The sequence below is a fragment of the Durio zibethinus genome, chromosome 6 (genome assembly GCF_047325235.1).
Source record: "Durio zibethinus cultivar Kanyao isolate XHJ-2024 chromosome 6, ASM4732523v1, whole genome shotgun sequence".
In the NCBI taxonomy this organism is placed as follows: Eukaryota; Viridiplantae; Streptophyta; class Magnoliopsida; order Malvales; family Malvaceae; genus Durio; species Durio zibethinus.
This window is the reverse complement of record NC_143167.1, coordinates 11,980,632-12,004,216: the sequence shown is the minus strand read 5'-3', so window position 1 is coordinate 12,004,216 and position 23,585 is coordinate 11,980,632. Positions and strand designations below refer to the sequence as shown.

The window sequence follows — 23,585 nt, the reverse complement described above, 5'->3', positions numbered from 1 at the left end:
AAATAGATTCAAGAGCATTATAAGCAATTAAACTTCATTGATGAAAAGTGATTAGTAACACTTTGCCATGTCAATTATACCAAAAAAAAATGATAAGAGCTTATGATAAAAAGATCCGACCTCATCAATTTCAAAAAGGTGAATTGGTATTGAAAAGAATTCTCCCAAGTCAACATGATGATAGAAAAAAATAGACTCCAAATTAAGAAAAACCATATGTTATAAAAATGGCTTTTTTTGAAGAGTTTTAATTTTATCAGAGATAGATGGAGATGATCTTCCTAATCTCATAAATTTTGATGCCATAAAGAAATACTTTGCTTGAGCAAAAAAAGTTCAAGTTGAAAACTTAAAAAGGCAGCTTAAGCAAAAAAAAAGGTTCAAGTTGAAAACCCAAAAGGGTGACTTGAATTAAATGAGGGTTATCTAACTTGAAAACCTATGAAAGAAACTTGGATAAGAAAGATATGGCATTATTTAAGAGGTACACCAAAATCAATGAATTTTAAAAAGGTTTGAAGTGCTGGGCATCATATGGTTAAGTTTTTGAAAAATTTTAAGATTTATTGTCATGATTATATGATTCTTCATTTAGGGCATTGCTATCCCAAATAACTATCTATATATACTTTTATTTTGTTCCTTTGCTACCATCTATAATTTACTTCTTCAAATAAATAATATTCAGTTTATCCTATTTTTCACTTTTAATATTTGCTTTTCCTTTTTTATGCTTTACCATGAATAGAAGAAGTGCATAACTTGCATTTCATATTTTAAAATTGAGATAATGATTAATAATTAAGTAATGTTATAAGAGATTGTGTATGACCTTGAAAGAATTGAAAGAGACAAAGGCCAAAGATGAAATCCTCAAAGTATGATAAAATCATTGATTTTGAAAGCTTTTTCTTGGGACAAAAAAAAGTTTTTATCTTGATTAACAAAGAATGGTTTGTAATATCCTTATGAGAAATATGCAAAAATAAGAATGCAAAAAAAAGCTATTAGAGCCTTAGTATCATGATTGATGTTTCATTTGTATTCTAGATAAGATATACACTTGCATTGTTGCATTATCATTCATCAATTATTTCGATCTTAACTTAATTTAAATCATCTTTCTAGACTTGTGGTTCAATCTTAGTCATTTGATCTTGACTCTATCCAAATCATCTTTTGACCATATTTCAACCACGGTCGTCTAGCTTTGACCTTGACTCAATTTAGGCTAGTTTTTCAGACTTGCGATTAAATCTCAATCGTTCAATCTCAGTTCGGTCCAAATCATCTTTTCAAACTTATGGTTCAATCCTAGTCATTTGATTTCGGCTTTATCTAGATCATCTTTTAATCATGGTTTGACCACAATCATCTAGCTTTGACCTCAACTCGGTCTAAGTCAAATTTATAGACTTATGCTTCAATATTAGTTGTTCGATCTCAACTCGATCAAGATCATCTTCCAAGACTTGCAGTTTAATCCTGGTCATTCAACCTCAACTCGATCTATGTCAATTTTCTAGACTTACTATTTAATCCTGGTTGTTTGATATTGATTCGATCCATATAGTTTCTTTTTTAAACTTACAGCTCAATCCTAGTTATTTTTGCTTACTAGTTTGACTCTTGTTTTTGGATTAAAATAGAGTGAATGACTAGATCTTTGCAACATTCATGTCTAACAGGAATGTGCAAAAAGGGACAACTGTAGACACCCATTTGTATCCAAGGTCAATCAAGATTGATTTTTATTATTACTATTGCTGTTATTATTTTTGTTATTAATATTAGTTTTATTTGTTATATTTTATTATTGTTATTATTAGTATAGTATAGTACGATATATTATAATATTATTATTATATTATATTATTATCATATTATATTATTATATTATATTATATATTATCATTATTATTATTATTATATCATATTATATTATATTATTATTATTTTTTATTTTTATTTTTCTTATTTCTTTTTCTTCCTAATCTGCAATCGAATAAGGTAACTGAATCTGAGTTAACTTAATCAAGGGATTCCAATTCAAAGTTAAACCAAATTGAACAAATTGGCAAAAGTTTTGGCATTGGACAAGTTGACAAATCTGAGACCAAATATCATAGTAGAAAGAACTCAATCTCAAGATTCAAGCATGAATTGGTTCTATCCGATCCCTAAAATTTCTACTAAGGATGGCTATAAATTGAACAAAAGACCAGAAGAATAGGACACAATTGATATTTGCAGAAAAAAGGCTTTGTGTTTAAAATTCTGGAGAATTCGTCTGGGTACTGGGTTTTTAAAATTTTGGTTTTGGAGTTTTTAGATTCAAAGTTTCGATGCTTGAAAGGGATTTGGGTTTTTAGTTTTTATTCTGAAATGTTAGGATTGAGGTTTTAAATTTATGGGATCAAGGTTATATTTTTCTAGAAATTTCTAGAAAAATATGGGTTTTGAGGTTGAATGTTTAAATTTTTCGATGAGTTTTTCAGTGATGTTTGAATTTTTTGGTGAGATTTTGATCAATTTTCCAAAAATTGATGAATTTTCTCAGTTTTTGATGGTGTTCCTTGGTCATTTTAGAAAGAAGGCAAATGATTTTTGGGGTTAAAAATAGAGAGGATTGAGGCTTCTAAAGCAAAAATGAAAGGCTTGACTTTGATAGGGCTCCAAAATGGCATCGTTTCTAAGTACCCAGGATCCGCGTGAACTCGAATAGGATCCATGCGCCACCCATGGTTTGACGAGACTCGATTGCAAGTTTTTTTTTCTATTTTATTTTTTTTATTTTTTATTTTATCATTTTGTATTTTAATTTTTATTTACTTTATTTGGTTGATTTTTTTATTGAACAATTTATTATTTATTAAATATTTTATAAAAATTCTTTTTTATTTTTGAAAAATAAAAAAAAATATTTTCAAACAATTCATTAATCCTTCCAAACTATTGGAGAATCTTCATAGATTTAAATTTTATGGAATCCACTAAACTATTAGAAAATTTCATAAATAAATTTCAAAAAATGAATAATAATTTTTATCTTACCAAACTATTTGAAGATTTAATGAAATTTCTTAAAAATAAAATTTTATAAATATCTTTCAATAGAATCTCACCAAATTATTAGGAGATCTGCATCAAAGTAAATCTTACAAGATTATTGGAGAACTTTATTAATTTTTCTAAATAAAATATATCAATCAATCCAATGATGGAGCTTCTTTAGAGTAGGATACTAGTTTCTATAAATACTCACAAGGTGAGAGAATTATCTTAAATTGCTACCTAACTGTTAGAGCAAGTTTATGATTAATTTTCAATATTAAATATTTTGGTAAAATATAAACATATTTAAGGCTTGAATAATTTAAAATCAAACTAGTATTATCCTTTGGATGAACACTGTAGGGATGCTATAATTTTCCTTACATATAATCGTACTCTCGAACTTAAAATCTAATTTTGTGGATCAGGATCTAATATTTAAAGATACCTAAAGCAATCTTGGGACTCCTCTTTAAATGAGACATATTCGATCAAGTGGCCAATCATACCTTAACAAAAAAGATTGGTGGTGACTCCTAAAAATCATGTCCAGCAATAGGTCCATGAATCTATACATTGTGACATTAATTAATACTTTTTAACTCATGACCAAAACCATGAATATAATAATTTACTATTGAGCAACAAATTGTAACTCCTAAAATTGAGAAAAAAGAAAAAATTTTTTTAATTAATGATAGTAAACAAAATAATTGGGTCATACATAGAAATATTGAAGCTTTGATGGATTTTTAATTTTATAAATTATTTACAATTTATGCTTTTTATTTTGAAAAATAAAATTATGAAATTTATCATTTTATTATGAGATAGGAAAAAAGTAAAGTTAATAATGTTGTCAAAATCAAATCAGCCAATCAGTTGATTAAAAAATTGAATGATAATTTAGTTCTTAAATATGTAAAAAAAAAACAGATGAGATTTTGTCTAAGATGAACCATTAAATTCAAAAAAAAAAACCCAAATTGGTTAAAGTAGGGAAAATTAGTAAATTTTTGAAAGTTGATTTTGGAATTTTTTTCAACTCATGAATTACATGAAGCCCAAAACAAAAATAATTAATTATCCAGCTCAAACCCATTATCCAAAAAGCCTTGAAAGTTTTTTTTTTTTTCCATTTAAGGCAACTTATTTCATCTAAGGATAAGAACAAGTTAGGTGAGATATGTTTTTATTCGCTTCGAATCTGATTTAATTTTTAAAAGATTTTATTTAATTTTAATATGACCCGATATCGAGTAATTATTTTTAAACTCAAAACAAATATGTATAATCTGCATTTAATTTAAAGTTAATTTAATGATTTTAATTTAATATAATATTCATAAAAATATTATTTTAATATAATTACATCTTAATTATATATAAATATAGTATTTTTAAGTGAATATTCTAAATTAAGGGATCAAACAATAGTTTTATTAAAATAATATATAACTAAATAAATAATAAAATATATATATGTATATGTATCTTGAAAGGGGTTGTGTCAAAACATCCAAAATTTTGCCTACGACTCGATCTTGATTTTTTTAAAAAATACTACCTCATTTTTTATCCAATCCTAATTAATTATCTTTATTAGACCAGGGTGGATTAAATTTATCGGATATAGGTTGTTTCACCATCTCTATTTGTTTCTTACTTTCTTTATCTCTTCTACTTGTACAAAGTCCAAATGAAAAAAATGTCAAATTGGAAACCAAACATTCAACCAGTTTGACTTTATTTGTTTTATTAAGGTTCCATTGGATTGAATGTTGATTGATTCATTGAGATTAAGAATAATATAAGGGTGAGTTTAGTTACTATAATAAGAAAATTAAGTATCATAGTGATGAGATTAAAATCAATAATGAGATATATGTTTGAATGCAAAAGTAGTGATAATAGTGAGGTAAAATGTAATGAGAAGTGAAAATAATCCTTAAAAACATTAGTTTTAAGTTCAGATATAATGATATTGAAACCTCAAATAAAAAAATAGATATAATGAATTTATTTGACATTTAGAATGTTAATAAATATAATTAAAATTATTGAAAATTATTAAAATCATTTTTATAATAATTAGATGGATACACAGACGTTGATACAGGTAAATGTTTTTTTTTTGTTTTATCATCTATATTCATCGATTTTTTTGTAAAAATTTTTCAATTAAAAAAAAGAAAAGGGAAGTTAAAAAACAAATGGGAGTATCGCATGAATATTTAAATTGGCTTAATATTCTCACAAAATATATCTAATAAAAAATAAAAAAATTGTAAAAAGTAAAAAATAACAAAAACAAAAAAAAATGAAAAATGAAAAAAGTAACTCATAAAGGGTGCTACACGGATACCCCATTGATTTTAAAAAATTAATATTTTAAATTAAGGTATCAAATAATAATTTTATTAATGTAATATATATATATATATTAAAACATATATTTTTGTATATACTCTAAAATGAGCTGAGATAAAGCACATTAAAAACATGTTAGCTCAAATATAGATAGCAATTCAAAAGGGGTGAATTGGATTGTCTATAAATTCTTTTCCAAAAATAAATTTCAATTAAATTGAATAGAAAATTAAAATCAATATAATCTTTACATTATGTTTGGATTAAAGGGAAGGGAAGGATAAGAAAGGAAAATAGAGGAAAGTAATGGAAATAGAAAAACCTTTCCTTTGTTTTAATAAACTTTTAATTTAAAGAAAAATAAAAAAGGTGAAAACTCAATAATCTTTGATTTCTTTTATAATTCTCACTTTTTTAATATCCCAATTTGAGGGAAAAACTAAGGAAAAGAAAGTTGAAAATTTCTTATTTTTATAAAAGACTATTATAACCATCTTTTTATTAATACTAAAAACTTAGTAAAAAAACCTAACTATATCATAATCATTCTATAATTTTTTCAAAGCCATCTCTTTTTTCAAGGAAATTTCATATGTCTCTTCCAATATAAAATTTTTTTATAATTTTTTTGTGCTTTAATTTTAATGAATGATTAAATATGAATAGATATATTTTTTGGGTTTATAAGATGTCGAACTAGCTCATAATCATCCATCAATGCATGTTTGTAAAATATTTTTCTTTTTTACTTGATTAAAATCCACTAATATAGCAGCAATTGTGAGATCATATAAGATAGCAAACATATCATAGTCCAGTAGTGCTCTAAAATTACTAGCAATGAAATGTTATAATTGGAAAAAAATTGTTATTATGAATCATTTTCTTTCTTTTTGTCTTTTTATCCAAACAATGGTTGTTAGAATTCCTTTCATTTCATTTCCTTTATTAATTTTAATTATCCAAACAAAGGGTATATATATTATTTCCTTTCCTTTAAAGAACTTTCTTTTCCTTTCATTTTCTTTATTAATATTTATCCAAATATAGTGTAAAATTAATAAAGGAAAGGAAATGAAAGGAATCCTAACAACCATTGTTTGGATAAAAAGGAAAAAAAAGGGAATGATTCATTATAATAGTTTTTTCTAATTATAACATTTCATTGCTTGTGATTTTAGAGCACTCTTGGACCATAATATGTTTGCTATCTTGTTTGACCTCACAATTGTTGTTATATTAGTGGTTTTTAATCAAGTAACAAAGAAAGATATTTTACAAACATGCATTAATGGATGATTGTGAGTTAGTTTGACATCTCATAAACCCAAAAAATATGTTTATTCATATTTAATCATTCATCAAAATCAAATTACCAAAAAATTATAAAAAAATTTTATATTGGAAGAGACATGAAATTTACTTGAAAAAAAAGATAACTTTGAAAAAAATTGTAAAATGATTGTGATATGGTTAGGTTTTTTTACTAGGTTTTCAGTATTAATAAAAAGATGGATATAATAGTCTTTTTATAAAAATAAAAAATTTTCAACTTTCCTTTCCTTAGCTTTTCTCTCAAATTGGGATATTAAAAAAGTGAAAATTATAAGGAAAACCAAAGTTTATTGAGTTTTTACCTCTTTCTTCTCCTTTAAATTAAAAATTTATCCAAACAAAGGAAGGGTTTTTCTATTTCCATTACTTTCTTTTATTTTTCTTTCATTTCATTCTTATCCTTTCAATCCAAACATAATGTTAATTATCCAAACAAATGGTACATATATTCTTTCTTTTTCTTTCCTTTCATTTATTAATATTTATCCAAACATAGTTAATGAAAATATGATGAAATAAATAGCAATTAATAAACTTAAAACAAATACAGACAATAATGAAAATAAAATAGTAGAGTTAGAGAAATCAAACATAAATTTATAGAGGTTTGGTCTTTCTCCAAAGGCACCTATGTTTTTTCCTTTAACTATTATAGTCAAGCTTAATCCACTAATTGAAAAATCTCTTATAAAATACAATCGATATCTTTTAAGATCAAGATAGCAACATTTACCCTTTTGTAAGATTCTACCTAATCTTGCTGTAAACTTTTTATCACACTTTTTGCTTTGTAATCCCCTTTGGGTGTTAAAGGAGTTTGAAAACAATGAAAAAAACCTCTAATAGGTAAGTGTTTGCTAAGGTTAAGTGTAAAGAATGGTAAAAGAAAAGCAAATATAACTTAGATATAAGAATAGGAAGGATTAAAGCTTTACTATTTAAAATGCTCTTAAATTCTTAAAAGAATGAATGTAAGACTTATTAGTCATTGCTCTCTTACTCCGCAAGTGTGTTGGAATGCCCAATTTATACAAAAAATAAGTTTGCAGTCGTTAGGGATTGATTGGATGAAGAAATATCCATTGTTCTTTTAAAAAATTAGCCGTTTGAAGTTGCTTGGACTAAAATTGATTAATCTATTTTTAAAGAGGATCAATCCATTTTACCAGTTTTAAAATCTCATGATTTGTTGTATAAAAAATTAATCGATTCTTTTTCATAAGGGATAAATCCATTTTAGTAGCCTTAAAATTGATCAATCCATTTTAAAAAGGGATCGATCTATTTTTGCAATTTTCAAGCTTAAGACTATTTTGTATAAAAAATTAATCGATCCATTTTTTAATGCATTGATCCATTTTAGGTTTTTACTAAAAATTTGTGTTTTGCATTTTATTTACTAATTTAATCATATTAAGTTATACAAGTCTAACACAAGATCCAATTGAAGGTTAGAAACTAGACTGAAGGGGCTTTCTATCCACATAAAATTCATAATCTAATTCAATGTATAAAAATTATAGTAAATTTTTAAAATTACTCATTGCGCAGTTATTAGACAACCTGTATAGTCTTTAGTAAAAATTCAAAAGCTTTTCTAGAAAATTTAGATTTAGATTTTGTTAGATCCATTAGAAAGTAAACTTAAATAACTTTTCATTCATATAAAATTCAGATATTAAAACTTTGTAGATTAATACAGAAAAATAAGACAAATGCAATATTAGAAAACCTTATTCTCACAAAACATCTTTTTCTACTTAATCCATATCTTAAAATCAATATCATCAAAATTTTATTGAGTCCAAGATATTTAAGTTCACTTTAAAAATAACAATTGAATTTTTATTTAAATTCAAATAAGTAATCCTTAAATATAGTTTTTATTTAAGAAATACAAAAACATAAAGAAAAGTTTTAAGCTTTATAAAACCATTTTTCAAGTCAAATACTATTTTAGAAGGCATAAATTTGTTTAGTACAAAAAATAATAAATCATAATAATCATATACTAAATAAATCTTTTCAAAGTTCAAAATAATTTTCCAAAATATTTTTCATTCCAAATATCACTAGTATTTATTTAGTACTAAAAATAAAATAATTTAAGAACATGTACTAAATAATTTTTTTTTCAAAATTTTAATCAAGGTTGTTTAACTTAATATTTTGTCATTTTAAAGTAAGGATCAATTTAAAACTAACAATACATTTTCACTCGAATGTTGAATCTTGTTAAAAAAAAAAAAACTCGACTTGTCTAAACTTGATTCAGATTAAAAAAAAATTAACCCTTATTGGATTGTGTTGGACTAGAACCCGTCAAATACGAATAGTTTGACATATTTATAAATTGACACCTTTTATTACCAAATTTATTACAAAAAAAAGTAAAAGGGAAAAAAGCCAAATGAGGATATCACATGAACATCTCCATTTGCTTCATTTTTTAAACAAAATTAATTTAATAAAATAAAAAATATAAAAAAAGAGAAAACAAAAAATGGAAAATAGTAGAAAGATGACTCATTAGGATATTATGTGGACATTCCAATAGAGCTTAAAATGTTAATATTTTAAATTAAGATATCAAATAATAACTTTATTAATAAAAAAATAAAAAATAAAAAAAGTAATAAAAAATAAAAAATAAAAAAATATTATTGAAATGCCATGTGCATATTCAAATTGCGTTTAAAATTTTAATATCTCAAATTAAGATATAAAATAATAATTTTATTAATATAATACATATATATATCTATAAATGTAAAACTAAGTATATAATAAATTTTATACTTTTTATATTTGCCATGAGGTTGCTTAAGGCAGAGCATTTTAGATGTATTTTTGACCCATCTTTACCTTTTATAAAAAAATCAATCCACTTGATTTGATAACTTTTTTTTTTTACAAAAACATATATGTCGAATTGAGACGGATAAAAACTTATTAAATACTGATATTTTGCCATTACTATCAACTGACTCATTTTGTTGTAAAATTGATATAATTTAAAAAATATAAAAGGAAATAAACAAATGAGGTGTTACATGGACACCTCTATTAATGTTATTTTCTTACAAAATTTATCTAATAAAAATAATAAATAAAAAAAGTAAAAGATTAAACAATAAAAATGAGAAAAAAATCACCTCTTATCAAATTAAATTAGATTGAAACCAATCAAATACAAATTGCTTTGCTATTCTCATTCATCGATTCTTTTTTGTTACAAAATTTATGTAATTAAAAAAACTAAAGAGAAAAAGCTAAATTGGATGTCATATGGACACTTTAATTTGTTTTTTCAAATAAATTTATCTAAAGTTAAAAATAAAAAAATTTACATAAAAAAAAGGAAAAATGTAAAAAAAAGAAGAAGAATGAAACATAAGGTGTTATATCAATACCTTAAATGAGAATTAAACAAATTTTAAAATTAATAAAATTTATATAATAGATAGATGGATAGATTACATTTTAATTACGTATAAATATAATATTTTTATTAAATTATGATATTAAATAATAATTTTATTAATATAATACATATAAATATAAAATAAAGTTAAAAATTAAAAAAATAATAAAATATATATTTATATAAATCCTGATAAAGTGAAGTATCTTAAACTTATATCTACCTGATTTTGGTTTTTGATAAAAAAAACTTAATTTGATCCCAAATTAAAAAAAAATACATTTATTGGATTTAACGAATCGAAACCATTAGATTTGATGGTTTTGTTATCCATATTTTCATTGACTTTTTTATGAAAAATTTATTTATCAGTTTCGTTTAATACAAAATTTATCTAATTAAAAAATAAAAAATAAAAAGAAAAAAAGGAAATAAAATATCAACTGTACATATTTTTTATTTTTTAAAAATATTCTAACTAAATAAAGAAAAATAGCAAAAGAAAAAGGATTGCATTATTACGTGACGTTGATAACGATAAACTTTTTTTAAAAATTTATATCATGAACCTTAAATAATAAAAATAAAAATTAAAAAAAGAAAAGGACCTTAAAAGGCAAATTCAAATTTGACATCGATTTTTCTATTAATATCCATTTGCTTATAAATGATCAAATTAAAAAAAAAAAATGTAAAAAAAATATTTTTAATAGTAATATCAAATAGTCCCATATTTAAAAAATTTTAAAAAATATTTATTAAATTAAAAAAATATAAATAAAAAATAAAAAATTAAATAACTTGACATATCACATATTCTTAATATCAAGTAGGTTTTAAAAAAAATAAAATCTAAAACATCATTTTTTGGCCAATAAAATATAAAAAAATTAAAAATAAAAGATAAAACATGTTAGCATAGGTGAATCTTAGAAAGATATAAAATCTAAAAAGAATATTTATTAAATTTTAAAAAATTTAAAAAAATAAAAAAGAAAAGTAAAGTTTGGTGTCAAGAAAGTAAAAAAATTAAAATTTTTAAAAATATTTATTAAATATTAAAAATAGAGAAAAAGTAAAAATTAAAAAAAAAGAAAACAAAGAACAAATCAACACGTGACACCTATTACTTGTTCAAAATTTTATATAGCAGATATTTTGTGATAAAAATAATTTTGAAACGTTCAAAATTACAAAAACAAAAAAATCGACCGAGGGAGTAAACAAAACGAGAGGAGCACGTGTTAAGATGGTTCAAAGTCACCGGTTGTCACGTGACAGAGTTTTCTTCACCGCGTCATATAAATCAAAGCCGTGTACGACCGGCTGTTACCGGTAAAACCGGTTCCACTTTTTTTTTTTTTCATTTTTAATCCTAACCAGATTTCTTTTTTTTAATTCATTTCTTTTACGTTCTCCTGGAGCTTAAAAATCAAAACCACCCCACCATCCTTTCGATCTCGATATCTCTCTTTCTTTCTTTCTTTTTCTCTCTCTGTCGTACATGGAAAGCTACTTTTGTTCAAACCCTCCTGGGATTTCCGATTGAACTCGCTTTAAACTCAAACTCTAGGGTTTTTCTTCTCTCCTTAATCTGGTACTCATTTGCTTTTTTCATTTTCAATTGCAAATTATCTCTGACGTAAACTTGCACTGATCTGTTTGCTTGTCGAGAAAGTTGAGCAAACAAGATCAACAGAAAATAGTAAACACTTATAGATCTTCTGCCTTTTTTTTAAAACAATGAATAAAGAATGTTTAGTTGTTTTACTAAATAAAGATTGAATTGGTCTGTTAAGCGCAGGTGGGCTTTTTCTTTGATTTCTGATAGCAGGTGAGTTAGGGTTTAACATTTTGGGCTTAAAATTAAATTGTTGATGCTATAATTAGATTTGTTTTCTAAAATTTTATGATTTTGATTTTTCCCTTTTCTAATGGGTTGTTTTTAGAAGAAAAAAGTTTTATAGCATGTGCTAATTAGTTGTATTCTTTTTTATCCGCATTTTGTTGCTCCTAAAAAGTCACGATGTCGATCTTAGCTGTGTTCTTACCATCACACCCTGCGATGAGGCAGCTAATGTTCTTTACTTTGATACTGCTTTACTTCTTGTATGATTATCACATGACATCTCAATGCTAATATAGCTCTTTAGTATACTTTCTTTGTTTGATACTTACGTGTTTGTATCAATTTATGTGTAGTCTGTTATGGGCAGCATTCTGATGTTTGAGTTTTTACCATCTTCTGTTGTAGAATTTGTGTAATTTATCTATATAGTAGAAAATGTCTCGAGCGGAGGAGCTATGGGAGCGGTTAGTCCGGGCAGCATTAAGGAGGGAAAGATTTGGGATGGGTGCAATAGTTCAGCCTGTTGGTGGAATTGCCGGATACGTTCCTTCTTCACTTGCGAATAATAGGGATATAGATGCAATTCTGAGAACTGCAGATGAAATTCAGGATGAAGATCCTAACGTATCTAGGATTTGTATGTTAATTTCTTCTCCCTTTGGTTTGTAAGATACCTATGTAATGTTTTGTTATTCTATCATCTAATATTTTTATTTATGTTGCTAAATGGTAAATCATAGATGTTGGAGTTGGCATGTCTATTTCTCTTTAAATTTTTTGGATGATGCGTGAATAGGTTTAAATTTATGTCTTAAGAATACTGCATATTTGTGAAATTGTTAAATCATGGGGCACTTTTATGAATGGTATTATTTTCAAGGCACATGGGTAATGAAGTCACCAAGAAGGAACATGAGTTGTTTTGTTTGTGTTGTGTTATTTTTTTTTCTTTTCTAACTTTAAGACCTTCTCATTTTAATTGGCTGGTGGCTATTTACATTCTTGATAACTTTGTTGAGTAAATAAGTTAATGCACTAATTTTTCTATCCATTTGTCTTTGGCTGAATGAATTTGCTATGCAAGTGTTTGGTACTTGGAATGTTTGGTACAGTGAAATGCTACCAGTTTAGATGTTGGTACAGTGGTTGATACATTTCAATTGTACATTTTTGGTGATTCATATGTCATACTGCAGGATTAATGATTTTTTATTATTTTTTTTATTTTCCATTGTTTCAGAAAGCTTTAGTATAAGGAGGATACTTACGCAACAAAAGAATCCTCATGTTGATCATAAAACAAGTTCATTGCTTTATGCACATGCATTCACATGTCATACACGTAGTATGAGCTTGTGTGATGAGAAGATATGCTCTAAAATTTTAGTGGAAGTTTTGAGTAAAACCCTTGGGAATATGTTTTGCTTTTTGGTGAATGAATTATGGGCCTCAGAGGGTTTTGAGTTCTGGTTGAAAGATTAACAATTGGAATGTATCTAATATAAAACTCTTACAGAATGCTATAATTCTTTCAGTTAATAGATAATGCTGAATGCTATAATTCTTTCAGTTAATAGACAATACTTTAAGCTTTAAGTTAAGCATGATCTGCTTTGGTGCTGTTCAGCAGGCAGCTGGTACTTTGTGAGTAACGAGTCCAAATGGTGATAGATTAAGTTTTGAGAAAAACAAGACACTTAGAGAATGCAAATATGAAACAACCGAAACTTTTTGTCTATATCTGTTCTCTGCATGTATGTATGTGTGTGTTTATCTCTATGTATGTGAGATGTTTCTTTTTTGTTTCTCTCACTACTATGGAGTGGCTTTCTTTTATGGTAATGTATATGGATCCCTGTTGAATTGGTTATTGACTTTACTATTATGATAAACAAATTTTCTGTTTCAGTTATGTGATGAGAAATATTTGTGCTGCATACGAATGTGTTTAACTGTGAAACTGTCTTTTTTGCATTTGAGAAATATTGTAGGCCTGTAAAGCTGTTTAATGTTTTTGAACTGGCTAAATTTGATTGTTTTACTGCAGTATGTGAGCATGCCTATTCACTGGCTCAAAATCTGGATCCTAATAGTGAAGGCAGAGGTGTTTTACAATTCAAGACTGGTTTGATGTCTGTGATCAAGGTATATTTCTATATAAAAAATGCTAATGGCTTCCTCTACTCAACAGTTCACCAAGTGAGAACTTGTATTGCAAGAATGAGTGCTTTCTCTGGTGTGAATGTGTTTGGTGTGTGCATTGAGACTAGTATATGCTTGTTGATTGGTACTTGTTCCCTTGGTTACATGCCTGCAGTTAGCATTTGGACCCCTTTCTGCAAGTTTAGATGCACAGAGCGCATTCTTCAAATATGTTTGGCTATTTTACTTACAAAAGATCCTATAATAATTAAAGTGATTATTTTTACGATGAAATATTACATGCTTGCACATGTATGCATTTTGACGTGTGTTTGTGTGTTTGTGCTTATGAGGGTATGCATGTTGGGGTCTGTTGGAGAAACCTCGGTTGAATGTGGCTATATCATGATCGATTTGAATATTTAATGCATTTCTTTTAAAGATATTTTATATTGAAAATGTTGTTCACTTAATTTTTTAGCTATTGTCATTTGCATTTCTTGACACATTGTGAAAAATTTCAGCAAAAGCTAGCAAAAAGAGAGGGTGGAATCATAGATAGGAGCCAAGATATTGCTCGCTTGCAAGAGTTCTACAAGCTTTATAGAGAGAAGAACAGTGTTGACAAGCTACGAGAAGAAGAGATGAAGTTGAGGGAGTCGGGTGTTTTTAGCAGTCACCTTGGGGAGTATGTATCTTAAATAGGGACACCGTAGCTTCTCTTCAATACCTTTGCATAGAGTTACTCTTTGCTTTCCTTCTTCCCCCTTTCTTTAAATTTCTCTTCCCTCTACCTGTGTTTTCCATTTGGTTGTTTACTATTATTATTTTGTGTGTGTGGTTGGAGTCTTGAGATTAGTATTTTGGCCACCTTGATCAATTTTGATTATGTGTTAGAGTCTTGAATTATCTACATGCTATGGTTGGTTCAGTTTAAGCCTTTTTGCATTATGCCTCTTAAGTGTCTAATTTTTGTCATATACATGATGTTGTAAGTGAATGAAATAGGTCAGTGTTTTTATTGTGTAGATCATTTTCTTTAACTTTATTGTTTCAAAAAATGTTATGTAGTTATGTTGCGAGCCATATGTGCATGCTGTTAGATTTTTTGAAGTTACTAAAATATTTTTCTTTTTAGTGAAATGCGTATGACTCTGTATGGCATGTGTGGTAAATTGAAAACAAAATCGCACAAGTGTTATTTAAGTTCAAAAAAGAAGTCTACTGTAGGTTCACCACATATAGAAGTTTTGAGAAAAGGATGATGTAACTGTTGCTTGTTATCTTATACTTTTATTTGGCATTTGTGTATTTTTTTGGTTTAACTTTTATTCTCTTTATTTAATAAGGTATTTGTTATCAAAATTAATCTGTTGCTGTGATTGACTTTTTAAAATTTCTTAAGTGGATAGGGTCAGTCTCTTCATAGCTTTGGTGTTGATTTTGCAAACTAATCTCCATTGTTTCTATTCTTTTTTTTAAATTGTTTTATTCTCTCCTGTTTTCTTAATTTAGGTTGGAGCGGAAGACATTGAAGAGGAAAAAAGTTTTTGGGACACTAAGAGTTTTGGGGATGGTATTGGAGCAGTTGATAGAGGAAATCCCTGAAGAGGTTGGTGATATAGTTCTTAGTTATTATTTAAAGTATTTTTTAACTGATTTCTTTCTTTGTTGTGGTACCAAATTAAATGGTGGATTTTAAGCTTGAGTATGGCGCACATCTTAGCTTCTAAAAAGCTGTAATGCTTTTTCTTTTCTCCTTCCTCTTAAAACTATTAAACGTTTCTTGCAAGTGGTAAAAGATTATTTGAGTAATCTAGGTGTCTTAATTGAGACTCTTTTTTATTTGCATTGTCGAGCATATGGCACTTCTTAAAATTAGTGAATATCAGTTTCTAACCCGTGAATAGTGAGGTGTAAACGTCCTTTGTAAGTTGTGGTTTCGAGGTGTAGTATCACTCCGTTTAAGATGCATTTATGACTGAAGGTTTTGCTGTTGGTAGTTCTATTTCCAAATAAACGAAGAGCAATTCCTATTTTCTTTTTTTGCTGTTGTTTTTTGTTATTTAATTTTTTTCTTTTTTGTTCTTGCAGTAATAATAAAATTTGGAGTGTCCTTCAGGTCTACTCTTTGAATTGAATCAAGTTTGCCTCAAGTGAAATCCATTCACCAAATAGGGATTTTAGTTGTTTCAATTTTAAAAACGTGCTTCATCATAATGGGAATTGTGTTCATTTATAAAAAGCTAATCCCGAACACCATCAATTGCAAGAGATTTACATTTAATCGTCTCATTTTTAAAGGCAATTGAATATGCTATGTGAGATAGTATTGCGTCATTAGTATGTAAGCTCTTCCCGTAGATATTCATATTTCTTAGGAGGTTGATAGATTTTCAGTTTGATTTTTTTTTTCCACTTATTCTGAGCTATTTTTTGCGAAGGAAGAGTGAATGGTGGTAGAGAATTAAAGGGCTTTAGTTTTGATCTTTTTTCAGGCCAAGTTTCTTTTAATCTATTTAATTGTTTGATTGCATTTTCTAGTAAACATAATTACTCAAGACATGTGGCTACAGTCACCATACACCCTCTGTATCATTAGTTGTATGTGTGTCTTGATTTAATTTTTTTTCTATGAAATTGGTGTCTCAAATCATCTGTATATGATGTTGTCAGCAAATATTATTTTGCCAAAAACACATAATTAGTGGGATCTCTCTATGCGGTGCTGTGTTAGTATCATTTGCCGTAAAACTGATTTGGGCTATGGTAGCTTTTTGGCATATACAATTTTGTTTTTACTTGTTTCCATATATATATTTTCATTGTATGAATGCCCTTTTATTTTAGTTGTTAAAGATTATGTCATCATATTCTGTAGTATGCTGTTCTGCAGTAATGTAATCTTTATTTTATCACCTGTTTATGTAATTATAATTTCTTTTGAGCAGCTGAAACGAGTCATTGATTCAGATGCAGCCATGACTGAGGACCTGATAGCTTATAACATCATCCCATTGGATGCTCCTACCATAACAAATGCTATTGTGTCATTCGCTGAGGTTAGATGTTTTTTTCTCTTTTTAGATCTCATACTAAAATATAGTTTTTGTAATTTTATTAAATAACAAAAATACATGGGCAGGTACGAGCAGCAGTGTCAGCATTAAAGTACTTTAGGGGCTTGCCAGAACTGTCTGGTGATTTTTCTATTCCCAAGACAAGGAGTGCTGATCTTTTGGATTTTCTGCATTATGTTTTTGGATTTCAGGTTTGTACTTCTATGATGACATGGCATATAAAGTGTTTCATCTATGCTCTTTCATTTACAATTTGTAGACTTCTGATATTTCTAAGTTTAAAATTCATTACTGGATAGGATCTATCCCATGTAAGCATCAGTTTTGCAATACCCATGTTTTCTTGAAGGTTTTGATGGGTTCTTTCTCTTAGTTCCTGCTTGTCTGCTAATATACCTTTGTATGTTGCCTGCCTTAGTCTGCTTTCTTGCTTGTTTATTCTGTAGTTTCAGGTTGTGAAACCTTATTACCTCCTTGAAGTTTGGGTCCCATAGAAACTATCAGCCTCTTCCTGTCCCTTAGTGCATATGTTCAAATTTAACCAGCCAGGCATGTTCGACATTGGAATGAACATATTTTGGCTTTAGTTTTGCTTGTGATGGTCACTGTTTCTGCTTACCTTACAGGCTACGGACTTGAGCAATGTGTAAGAGTTGTATGTGTTGCATTGTGCTGTTTATCATAATATACATGTGAAAAGTAATAGCATGCCAATGTGTTGACTAAAATATAATTTCTTGGTCCAGACTTCTCTTGTTTGTTTCAATTATTTATCTTGAGACTTTGTTTCTAATTTCTTATTCATCCCGATCTAATTGTTCTTTGAACTTGTCATGCATTAAAAATATGTCTTTCCAGTGTTAATTTTGTCATGTTGACATTCTTATTATTTACTTTTAAATGTCTGATTCATATGCTTTTTCTTTTTCAGAAAGACAATGTTTCAAACCAACGAGAACATATAGTTCTCCTGCTTGCGAATGAACAATCTCGACTTGGTATTCCTGAAGAACCTGAACCTGTAAGTCATGATCTTGTTGTGGTGTTCTTTGCTTTTTTGCTGCGCTTTCTGATGTTTATTGTACTCCCCATGATTGGCATTTAAGAGGTCCCAGGGTTTTGCAACATTGAGAGAGGTGGCAGTACACATTTGCAAACTTGTTACATAAGCCATCCAGTTCCAAACACCCCTACCTTCCTGCAGCCTGCTTCTGTTAACCTCATTCCTGTGCAAGAGAAATTTCTCTATGATGATCTTTTACTAAGTATCTTTTGGTTAAATTTGCATGATGGCTTTGTGCAATGAGTTGAGACTGTGCTCCTAATTTTAGTTTGTGGTTTGGTCTTCTTTCCATTTCATGCAAGTCATTTACAGTTCAAAGTTCAGGAGTAGTGGTTTATTAGAGATCACATGTTTCCTTGTTGGTTTACAGTGTATGACAGTAGTTTTAACTAGGAATTTGAATGAATTGATTTAACTTTTGCTATTGTTTGACCAAGATAGATAGAGAGTAATGTAAGCTTGGATTCATGGTACTTTTCCTAAAAAAAATTTAAACATTGCTATTGTTTGACCAAGATAGACGGAGATTAATGTAAGCTTGGACTCATGGTACTTTTCCTCAAAAAATATTTTCCTCATAGTTGATGAAAATAGATAAGTTGCAGTCTTTTATCTTTAATTGTCAATTTTGTAAAGGTTGTATCCTAATTTGGGAATTTAGACAAAAGAAAATTTTAATTTTATAAAAGCAAATAAACACCTTTTCTGATGATTCCTAGTCTTACTACTTCTCGCCATTTGGCTATTACCGTTCTAAAAAGGTTAAAATATTTTTAGATGAACTAGAAAGTGGTTTCCCTTAAGTCAAATCTAACTCAGCCTCGGGATCAACAGGATCACTGTCATCTTGATTATGATCTAGTTATTTGGGTAAGTGTTGATTCTTGGATGATAGATCGGTCAAGAGCGATTTAATTCTTGTTTTGACTGCTTAACCTTGGTGATTCCTTAAATAGTGGAATTTGAAATCTCTATTTAAGGTATGGGGCACACAGCTGTTAATGATTGTTTATTTGATTCTGAATTGAATATTTTGATTTTATTTGAAGAGTTTAAATTTCGCATTTGTCCATTAGGGTAGATACCTAACCTTGATTTTATGGAAGGGGTGGTGTATGTGGCTGTTTAACTGATGTTTTGTTTGCTTTTCATTGGATATTTTATTTTATTTGAATAGTTTTAGATTATTTTTCACATTTTAATTATTACTGCTGCAACTACTGATATAAATCCTTCTGTTTAAGGGCTGGTTTATATGACAGTTTTATTGTTGTCATTGCATGTTATTATTTTTCATTTGGCATTTTCATCCTTTGATCCAGATATTTTACCTTAATTTTTCTTTAGAAATTGGATGAGGCTGCTGTGCAGAAGGTGTTTCTGAAGTCTCTTGAGAACTACATAAAATGGTGCAACTACTTGTGCATTCAACCCGTATGGAGCAAGTGAGGATTTCTGTCTCCTTGTTGTTAGCTTTGTGACTTTCGTGAGTGTCCTTCGTTAATGACAAGTAATGATTATGAGTTGTGGACTACTAAATCTCTTTGCAGTTTGGATTCTGTTAGCAAGGAGAAGAAGTTACTCTTTCTTTCGTTGTATTTCTTAATTTGGGGTGAAGCTGCCAATGTTAGATTCCTTCCAGAATGCTTGTGCTACATATTTCATCATGTAAGTGAACCCTAGAGTGATGTATTGTAATTGCCTATTATTGGCTTTGTTACATGCATCTTTATGTCTATATTGGTCTAATGTTATTGCTTGTGGGCATTTTTTCCTTCTTTCCTTATTTCCCAATAAAGTTTGCCTTAATGTTCTGATGCTGTTATGGTTAGCAATTTGATAACTGTATTTGTTGATATCAAACTTATTACTATATTAATCAATGTTCGTTTGCACCTTTTTTTTTTTTTTTTTATTGTGAAGGGCTGTTTTTAAGCTTGTACTCATTTTTAAACTTTAACATTGGTGCACAGATGGTGAGGGAAATGGATGAAATTCTAAGGCAGCAGATTGCACAACCAGCCAATAGTTGCCGTTCTGAAAATGGTGTATCATTCCTTGATCAAGTTATCACTCCGCTGTATGAGGTTGTTGCTGCGGTATGTCTCAATCTCTCAGCAGCAACTTCTTACCTATTTTATTTTATTGCCACTTCAATTACCAATTTGCCTAAGTTTCTAGGTTGAAATGTAGTTAAGTGGTTTTCAGATAAGCTGGCTATAGATAGTGTTTTTTACCTATGGATAATTTTGACTTTTGAGTACGGTTAAGTTAATTGGTCTTCATGTTTGTTTTATGATGAATTGTATTCATCATTTTAGTTCCTTGTTCCCTAATGCCTTCTAACTTCTTGCACAATTTTAGTAGAGGTTCCAGTGGTCCATATATACTTATTTGCAGTGTTTTCTAACGGGCAAATTACACTTTACTTCCATTTGGTTTAGGTGAATATCTGTTGGCCCTTGTGGGCTGAAAAATGCCACCATCCTCTGGCTTGGACTGTTGTTACAGTGTACATATTTTAACTGGTTGACTTATTTTTTGTTTTTTTACATATACTTTAAAATCTTAATTTAACTAGAATTAAGGGTAATAACAAGCTATATGAAAACCTTTATCTGAATTTGACCTTTTTTTTTTACATATAATTTTTGAAGTAATTAAAATGAGGAATGTTTTGTCATTTTATAAAAAACTACCAGCATAACCTTTTAAAAGTTTTCAAAACCACATGGTTTAGGGAAAATTGAGTTTTGAGTAAATCCCCATGGGTAAAGTATGATTTATTGCCCATGGGTAAATAGAACTTGATTCTGGTAACTTACAGAAGTTTTAAGCTATGATGGAGGTTGTGGTGTGAGTACTTAGGATTTTTTGCTTCATTGCTGAAATCTTGTCTAGTTTCAACTAGTTGCTGAATTTGAGCTAAATGTTTTGTAGATGCCTATTTTCTTGCAATTTTACTGCCTGTAAGCTAATTAGGAATGTAAACCCTATTTTTACTTTAATTTTTGAAGAAATCTCTAGAATAAAATTATTTTATTCTTCTATATTTTTCTTATTACAATGCTAAAATTGCATGAAAATATATAGGCTAAAGACTGAATATTCTTGGCCTTAAAACCCAAGATTTTCATACATTAAAACAACTAATTAAAGGAGTAATTTACTCTCTACACATAATAGGAAAATATCCAATGGATTTGGTGTAGTTATTCAAATTAGTCTTTATTCTAAAAATAAGAGACTTAACTAAAATAGACAAAGTCAACTAATCAAATAATAATCAATATTAGATTTCCACACTCTCTCATGCTGGGTGGTAGATGTCAATCATGCACAGCTTGGACTTTAGATTCTAGAAATTGTTTCAAGAGAGCTTTAGTGAGTATGTCTGTAGTTTGGAGGCATGTGGGAGTATAAGCTAATGTAACAATTCCTTCCTCTTTTCTTTGATGAAGTGATGATCAATCTCCACATGTTTAGTCTTATCATGATGAACAAGATTCTTTGCTATACTTATGGCAGCTTTGTTGTCACAAAATATCTTCATGGATTCTTCTGCAGAGACATTTAACTCCCCTAGCAACTTTTTCAGTCAAATTCCCTCACATATGCCATAAGAAATAGCTCTAAATTCAGCTTCTGTGCTACTTCTAGCTACCACAGATTGCTTCTTGCTTCGCCAAGTAACCAAATTTGCTCACACATAGGTACAATAATCAGTAGTTGATCTTCGGTCAATAATGGATCTAGCCAAGTCAGCATCAGTGTAAATTTCAACATTTCAGCGTGATGTCTTCTAAAAAAATAAACCTTTGCTAAGACTCTTTTTTAGGTACTATAAGATTTGATACACAACCCTTAAATGTACTTCGGTTGGGTTGTTCATGAATCTGCTTATCGTTCTAATTGAAAAACTGATATCTGGTCTTGTATGAGAGTGGTAGATGAGTTTCCCAACAAGTCTTTGATATCTGCCTTTATTAGTTGGTGGACTTCTTTCTTCTATTCCTACCTTATTTATTGTGTCCATAGGGTTGTCAACGGGTTTGCATCCAAGCATTCCAGTTTCCTTTATTAAATCTAGGACATACGTTGTGAAATAGAAATGCCATTCCTTGAGCGAGCTACCTCTATGCCAAGACAATGTTTGAGGTGTCTCAAATATTTGATTTTAAATTCTTTGGCTAGGAGGTTCTTTAGGTTGCTAATTTCTTCCACATAGTCTCCAGTAAGAATAATTTCATCCACATAGACTATAAGAATGGCTAATTTTTCTCAACGTAAATGTTTGACAAACATGGTGTGATCGGTCTGGCATTTTGAAAAACCATACTTCTCTACCACCTTTGTTAGTCTATCAAACCATGCACGTGGGGATTGTTTGAGATCATATGAAGACTTTTGAAGTTTACATACCTTGCTAGAATTGTCCTGGTTTTTGAATCCTAGAGGGATTTCCATGTAAACTTCTTTTTCTAGGTCGCCATTAAGAAATGCATTTTGACATCTAGTTAGTGGAGTGGCCAATCTAGATTTGCTGCCAATGATAATAACAGCCGGATTGAATTAAGTTTAGCAACTGGAGCAAATGTTACCTCATAGTCAACACCATAAGATTGAGGAAATCCTTTTGCAACAATACGAGTTTTGAATTCGTTAATACTTCCATTTGCATTGTGCTTGATAGTAAAAATCCATTTGCACCCAACTGGATTTTTCCCTTTGGGTAGTTTTGAAATCTCCCATGTTTTGTTCTTTTTTAAGACCCTGTTTTCTTTCGAAGCAGCCATCTTCCATTTTGGTTGCATGAATGCTTCATTAACATTATCGGGAATCTGCATATTGTCTAGTGTGGTAACAAAAGCCCGATAACAAGGTGATAAACCTTCATAAGAAACCACATTACAGATTGGGTGTTGAGTACATGATCTCACACCTTTCCTTAGAGCAATCGGTTGATTAAGAACATTAAATGATTCAATTGAATCAGATTTAGTAAGTGTTACCTGTGTTGGTTTCAAGTATCTCTGGAATTGGTTCAAATTCTTGGTTTTGCTTTGAAGGTGTACATTCTCCTAGATCTTTCTAAGTTTTGTGTCTTCTTGAATAGACAATCAATTCTTTGTTTGTTTTCCCTTGTGTGGACTTTGAGCTTTGAGAATTTGGTTGGATGTTTTGGAGTTGAAAAGGATATGGAGGATCTGGTTGAATGTTTTGGACGTGAAAGGGAGCTTGAGAAGTGTTTGTTGGTTCGATAGTAGG

General features: G+C 28.7%; 1 protein-coding gene across 8 annotated transcripts in view; it reads left to right on the top strand.

Annotated features, from left to right (window-relative positions):
* Window positions 1-11,639: 11,639 nt before the first annotated feature.
* GSL10 (glucan synthase-like 10) overlaps window positions 11,640-23,585 on the top strand; it is a 40,407-nt gene continuing 28,461 nt past the window's right edge. For 5 of the 8 annotated variants that reach the window (XM_022873811.2, XM_089762133.1, XM_022873810.2 and 2 more), the window contains exons 1-11: window positions 11,640-11,780; window positions 12,438-12,669; window positions 14,080-14,177; window positions 14,699-14,862; window positions 15,690-15,786; window positions 17,126-17,236; window positions 17,320-17,445; window positions 18,186-18,275; window positions 19,665-19,762; window positions 19,868-19,985; window positions 20,291-20,416. In XM_022873811.2, the coding sequence (XP_022729546.2) occupies window positions 12,468-12,669; window positions 14,080-14,177; window positions 14,699-14,862; window positions 15,690-15,786; window positions 17,126-17,236; window positions 17,320-17,445; window positions 18,186-18,275; window positions 19,665-19,762; window positions 19,868-19,985; window positions 20,291-20,416 (1,230 nt within the window). In that variant the 5' untranslated portion in view covers window positions 11,640-11,780; window positions 12,438-12,467. Of the gene's footprint in view, window positions 11,781-11,982; window positions 12,018-12,437; window positions 12,670-14,079; window positions 14,178-14,698; window positions 14,916-15,689; window positions 15,787-17,125; window positions 17,237-17,319; window positions 17,446-18,185; window positions 18,276-19,664; window positions 19,763-19,867; window positions 19,986-20,290; window positions 20,417-23,585 lie in introns of all 8 variants that reach the window. The other 3 variants (XM_022873809.2, XM_089762132.1, XM_089762134.1) reach the window with 3 other exon arrangements.